The 7,073-nt window shown below is 36.2% G+C and overlaps 1 protein-coding gene across 1 annotated transcript; it reads right to left on the reverse strand.

The window, feature by feature from the left end:
• Window positions 1-4,176: 4,176 nt before the first annotated feature.
• Window positions 4,177-6,468, reverse strand: LOC100261845 (putative 12-oxophytodienoate reductase 11). The gene is made up of 5 exons (XM_002278369.4): window positions 6,228-6,468; window positions 5,634-5,774; window positions 5,385-5,515; window positions 5,060-5,236; window positions 4,177-4,966 (listed from the first exon to the last, which is right to left on the reverse strand). The coding sequence occupies exons 1-5, from the start codon at window positions 6,299-6,301 to the stop codon at window positions 4,374-4,376; spliced, it is 1,116 nt and encodes a 371-aa protein (XP_002278405.1). The 5' UTR covers window positions 6,302-6,468; the 3' UTR covers window positions 4,177-4,373.
• Window positions 6,469-7,073: the final 605 nt, after the last annotated feature.

A 7,073-nucleotide genomic window follows, 5' to 3' on the forward strand; every position in this document is an offset into this window, starting at 1 on the left:
AGGTATGTTTCTAGTTCCTCACAGAACTCTTGCTTGCATTCGGTTCCTCTTTCTGATCGTTCCAGAATGCTTAATGCTTTATTGATTGGGGTGGACGAAAAGGGCCACAAATTGTTATGTTGAAATTGGTTCTTTGTGTGTTTGCCATGATCTTCATTCAGTTGATGCCATTGATCCCGTTTGATTTTGTTCATGTTAAAAATCTATTTTGAATAATTCTCCCGTTTTATAAACACGTTGCCTTGTTTTGGCTGGTTCTCCCTCATCCGGGCTCGGAATTGAGCGCCATTTCTTTTGTTGGATTCCTTATTCTTTGAGGAATCTGTTGTTAAAATTTCAGAATTTTTCTCAACCTTTTGGACCGGTTGGGAACCGTTTCAACAGGTCCTGCATGCCCAACCCTGTTTTATAAATGCGTTGCCTTGTTTTGGCCGATTCTCCCTCATTCGGGCTCAGAATTGAGCGCCGTTTCTTTTGTTGGATTCTTTATTCTTTGAGGAATCTTCTGTTAAAATTTCAGAATTTTTCTCAACCGGTTGAACTGGTTGGGAACCGGTTCAACAGGTCCTGCATGTCCAACCCTGTTTTATAAACGCGTTGCCTTGTTTTGACCGGTTCTCCCTCATCCAAGCTCGGAATCGAGTGCCATTTCTTTTGTTGGATTCCTTATTCTTTCAGGGAATTTGCTATTAAAATTTCAGAATTTTTTTCAACCGGTTGAACCGGTTGTGCATGACCAGCCCTGTTTTATAAACATATTGCATTGTTTTTGCCGGTTCTCCCTCCTCCAGGCTCGGAATTGAGTGCCGTTTCTTTTATTGGATTCCTTATTCTTTGAGGAATCTGCTATCAAAATTTCAGAATTTTTTCTCAATCGGTTGAATCGGTTGGGAACCAGTCCAACAGCCCTTGCATGATCAACCTTGTTTTAGTATGTTTTGACCCATATTTTTGTTATGGCTTGAGCCCTTAGGCTCCGAGGAACTTGTGGGTCTCCTTTAGAGTTTTAAATGGGCTCTGAACTGAATCAGAATAGACCCGCTTCAGAGCTAGAGGCATTAGGGGTCAGGTAAGTTTGGTTTGATTTGATGTTGGAGATTAGTGAATTGTTGTTTGAGGGAATGTGTAAGGAATAAAATAATTGGGTGCCATCATTTCCATTCACTTCCTCTTTAAGCGTGAACTTTGATGCTTGATCATGAATGCCTACTACATGCTTGTGTTTGTTGCCTCATCTTTTCTTTGCAGCACATGGCTAGGGACCTCAGGTATGCACTCTGATTTTTTACTTGTTGAGTGTATGTGCATGCTAAATATTAGGCGGGTCTATGTGATTCATGTCATTTGTTTAGCCTAAGGTGTAACACCTAGTACTAATGAATTAAATAGGCAATAATGATTATTTTAGTACTTAACTTTAAGCTTGCTTAATTAGATGTTAAAACTAGTTTAGTGCTAATCATGTTTAATTATGAATTAAACTTTGATTAAGGTTAAGTGGGATTAGTTAATGATCTAAGCATGCTTATTAGGTTCTTAGGGACTAATTAGGGTTATGAAAACCTAAAGGACTAATGGGCAATTATGGGTTTTATTTTTGATAACTTGAAGGACTAAAGTGCAAAATCTGGAAATTTGAGTTAGTGGAATGCCACCTCCTACTTGGGTGGATTGGTGGCAGCCATGTGGGCTGCCACCTCATGCTTGAATGCTTGGAGACCCCTTTATAAGGGGGGCTGCAGCTCGTTTTACACCATTTCACCTGCAGCAACTTGGGTTAGAGAGAGAATCTAGAGAGAGAAAGTGTAGATTTGAGGTAAGCAAGTTGTTTAATTTTGTAATTTTTGTTTATTTTGGTTCCTAATGGTATGTTGAATAGAATTAACGGTAAAAATTGTGTAAAAGTTGAGTATAATTAGCTATAAACCTGTTTTAGTTAAAAATCACAATTAATTAAAGATTAAAGTATTTTAAGTTAAGTATTTTATTAATGGTAAGATCAACATAAATCTTTGTTTAATTTGGTTTGATTGAAAAATAGATTAGTAAACATGTGATGAATTGGGTTATTTGGACACTTGGGATTTGTTAATAGGTTAGGCTTTAAGAAAATCAAAAGAAGTAGTGTTTGGTAATTAATTAGGGAAATTAATATGCATTGTAAATATTGTTTAATTAAATTCAAATTTGATCTGAAAACATGTAGGATATAGATTAGAGAATGTGAGAATTAAAAATTTGCAACAATAAACTATATAAATTTTCATGGTTAGGAAACCTAAATTATGTTGTTTCATTTCAGTTCCTCGTAATAGGCAAAGATCGCCTACTTAGAAGAAACACAAAAAGGAAGTCGGTGTAAGGTAGGGAATTTTATGCTATTCTATGGTGTATCTGATTTCTTTCCTTGAATTATTGGTTGGAATTTTATGTTATTTCTATGATTTCATAAAATCTTTTAAAGTGTCATTGCATCTCGGTTATTGCATTGAAATGTTACCATGATGTTGGAACGTATATTGGTATGAAGATTCGTGGTTTTGTGTTGTCGAAATGGTTTATGGTGTGATTGCATTGCAAGAAGGATATGGAATTATCACAGATCATATTCAGAGAATTTATTGGTGGCGAAGTGCTTATGTGATGCTACAGGCCTTATCATTTGATATATTGTTTATGTGGGACCGTGGGTCCTTGGGTGAAAGTCCCTAAAGCCGTCGAGGAAGACACTCCGATGTGGGTGTATGGGGTTGGTCCTGCCCCTGGGTTTTAGTCCCTAAAGACACGGGGTTGGTCCTGCCCTTGGGTATGAGTCCCAAAAGACACGGGGTATGACTTGCCCTTGGGTGATGTCCCAGAATAGTCATTATTATATTGATCGAGTATCTTGTGGAGCATTGATATCTGCTGTGTAGATTGTTGGGAGTCGGCAAATTATCAGTTGTGAAAGGATGGATGGGGAAAAGCAATGATGAAACCAACAAACACATGCATACATGTTTGACATGATTACACATTTGTTAATGGTTATGAAATGTTTATCATGCATGTTATTAAACGTTTAATTCAAGGTTTTTAAGGGTATACTTAGGATGGTTATAAACTTTCCTACTGAGTTGTGAACTCACCCTATTCCTTCCACCTATAGATGCAGGTCAGAAGACCTATGCAGGAAAGAATGCTTGAGCAATGCTTTACTGTGATTGGATGCTGTTTGCTCATATTGAAAGTCTTTTGAGGCCATGCCTTTTGTATCAAGACTACACCTTTTGTTGGAATGATGTAATGGTATATATTTGTTAGATACACTTGTAGTATGGGCTACCCATAGTAAACAATGGGGTTTGGTATATGTAAATTAATGATGTACAAGTTCCTTTTGCGAAACAAAACATATTTTGTTAACTCAATAGTCACAATGTTTATTACAGAATGTACTCTTTATAACAGGTTTTCCATATCCTCTTTTTGAACAAATTCAAGTAGGAACTCAACATTTAAATTTTTGAGAGCACTTATACTGTATTTGAGTATCAATTCTTTAGTTGAAGAATAAATAATAATAATCATAAGAAAAAAAAAATTGGGGTGTGACATAAGGTTTGTTTGATCTTTGATCCATATGCTCCCATATACCCAGTTCATCAATAGAGACCGAGTTCCGGGCCTAGAGGGGTGGTACCTCGGATGAGGTACCTTCCCAATAGGTAACCTGATCCCCGAACCCAGAATCTAGTTTTCGCAGACTGCTTTTTCCATACTGGAGTCATTAAGGGTTTTCGTTCTTACTTGATTTTCCCCTTTATAAAATAAAAATAAAAAGTAAGTGGCGACTCCAAACAAAACCGTTCCTCATCGGGTACGGATTTTCCAAAACCCGAAAACACACTTACCTTCTTTACTTTTTAAAAAGCGAGTCACGCCGACCCGTGGATCGGGTGAGGGTCCACAGTGACATTCCATATCAGATAGGAAAAATAGTATTTCATATATATACATATATATGAACTCTTCTTAATCATATAAATATATTTTAAAACCGTGAGATATTCTCGAGTTTGGAGCGTACAATATATAAATGTGTTTTAAAATTATGAGAGACCCTTGAGTTTGGAGCATACGATATCCATCCAGTTGGGAATAGATCCATATAGATATGCATATAATACTCAATCGTGGAACAATTCAATCTCTAATTTCATTATATGCGTACATAAATTCCTCTTAATCATATAAATATATTTTAAAACTATCAATCCTTTAACTTTGGAGCAGATAATTAATATCCATTTAGTCGGGAAATGGATAGTTATAGATACATATAATACTCAATCGCTTAACAATTCAAGCCCCAATTTCACACCTTTGGAGATCTACTCAAAATCCTCAAGAAATGGATAATCAGTGTAGCCGATTATGGGTTCGGGTGCGTAGAATGTCTCCCTGTCATACTTGTTGAGAGGAGCATTGAGCGCAAATCTTTTTGGAAGATCTGGGTTGGCTAAGAACCAACGTCCAAATGCAACAAGATCTGCACGCTCCTCAGCCACAGCATTGTTTCCGTCTTCTTTCACATAACCCCCAGCGGCTATGAATGTGCCATTGAAAGCCTTTCTCAAGGGCACGAGGCTGTGGGGACCCTCATACATTTCTCCGGCTGCTCTTATCCTTGGCTCAACCATGTGGCAATAGAGGACACCATATTTGTTTAAGGATTCAACCATGTAACGGCCCAGAGCTGTTGGATTGGAGTCTCCTGCCTGGGCATGATGGCCAAATGGAGAAAGCCTTATTCCAACCTTATCAGCTCCTATCTCATTAACAACCGCTTCTACTACTTCCAATGGGAACCTGCAACGGTTCTCTTGTGATCCACCATACTTGTCTGTTCGATCATTGACCTGGTCTTTCATGAACTGGTCAAGTAGATAGCCATGAGCTCCATGGATCTCAACTCCATCAAAACCTATATATTGGGTAAACAATATTATCATTAGTGCATCGAAGAAATTGACTAGAAAGTTAATTCATGATTAATTGTATTAGAGGATGAATTTACCAGCTTCCATAGCATTTCTTGCAGCAAGTCTAAAATCATTGACAACTCGAGGAACTTCATCTGTTGTTAGCCGCCTAGGAGCTGTGAACTCAGCAACATCAAAGCCATTGCTTCGGACTTGTGGCGTCAATGCCTTGTCTGTAGAAGATAATGGAGCTTGCCCATTTGGCTGGAATTCTGTAATGATCAGTAATAGGATAGATAGAATTAGAAAATATTATCCGTGTAGCAAATCAGTTTTGTCCTTCACATGATTACAACAACAAAATAGACCTAAAGAATTCCTTGCACGTCTAAATAGTATCCCAACAATTCAAGAACATACCTGTGTTTGAAACTCTTCCCACATGCCAAAGCTGACAATTAAAGATACTGCCTTTAGCATGAACAGCATCTACAATGGGCTTCCAGGCTTCAACTTGCTCTTTTGTCCATATACCCGGGGTATGTGCATAGCTACATAGATGGGAAAAACCAGATAATTAATCTTATATCTATCAATTTGATCATATATTTTTTTATTTAAACTTAGAAAATGAACAGAAGTTGAGAAAGTAGTGTTTGCTGTAATTACCCTTGAGCAGTGTCGGAAACTCCAGTTGCTTCAGTTATGAGAAGCCCCCCTTTAGTGGCTCTCTGGGAGTAATACAAGATTGCATGGGGCTGAGGAACATTGTTCCAAGATCTCTGTCTAGTTAGTGGAGCCAGAACCACCCTGCAAAAGGTTAGAGTGAAAGAAAAATTAGCCATGTTTAGAACTTGCAGACGAAGAAATCTAACATATTCATCTGAAGAATATGTTACAGGAGCAATGTACATGTAGTATAGGAGCACCCTCAAGGCAGAATTCAAGCTGTGTTTGGTTGTTGAGAAAAGGAAGGGAAAAGAAAGGAAATTGATGTTGTTAATCTTAAAACGTTTTATTTCTCATAACCCAATTCACAAAAATTTTCCCTCAATGCAGCCAATACAAGTATACAGCCTCCCTCTTTCTTTCCCAGAAACCACTCTCAAAAACTTTCTTTTCCTTTCTTTTCTTGTCTGCTTTCTCATTTTCTGAATCAAGCACAAACCCAGAAATTCTAACAACTTGCCCATCTTGTATGTACCTATGAGAGGATATGAAAGAAAATGCAAGAAAATGAAGAGAGGAAGTGGAGAAATGTACCTATGAGATAGCTGAAACTTGCCCATCTTGTATGGTGTGAGAAGGGGCTGCTCTCCTTGCACTTTTCCTTCCATTTCTGTAAGTTTCTCTCTCTCTGTTTTTTTTCTTCTCAAAAACTCAATGAACGAAAGAATCAAACTACGGAGAATGAAGTATGAAAAACAATATCCGAAGTGTGTTGAGACTTGAAAGTCCAATGTGTTGAAGCCTATTTATAGAGAAGAAGAAGAGAGAGGCTGCTGCTGCAGTTATATGAGTGGGACCACCATGGTGATCAAAGTTGAATGCTTTTTCTGCGGTCCAAATCCTTTGTTATGTCAACTCTGATTTCAGCACGAACTATTAAATAATCATTAATCCCTTAATAATCATTAAAAATAAAGGATTAATGAGCTGTTAAATAACATTTAAAATTTTACAAAAATATTAATTTCTTATCACATTTCTTTAAATTATGGTCTTTTTTTATCATACCTAAATGAATATGTCAAAATTAGTTAAGTTTCACAAACCATTTTATCTTCTAAAAATTAAAATTAAAATTAAAATTAGAACGAAAAATTTAAAATATTATATTAATATAGTAATTTTTTATATTAAATATGAAATGATTTAATATATAATATAAATAAAACCGTTCCTAGAATCAATTTTCTTTTATCATAAATCTTTTCTAATAAAATTATTTAAATAAATAAAAATATAGGAAAACATATTTAACAACTAAAAAGCATGAAAAATGGTATTTTTAGAATGCATATTTTAATTGTTTTCGGTTATTTCACTTATTTTTTTGTCGGAACATCTTTTATTGAAGTAATAAATAATAAAAGAAAATTAACCCAC

The sequence above is a fragment of the Vitis vinifera genome, chromosome 18 (genome assembly GCF_030704535.1).
Source record: "Vitis vinifera cultivar Pinot Noir 40024 chromosome 18, ASM3070453v1".
Classification (NCBI taxonomy): domain Eukaryota; kingdom Viridiplantae; phylum Streptophyta; class Magnoliopsida; order Vitales; family Vitaceae; genus Vitis; species Vitis vinifera.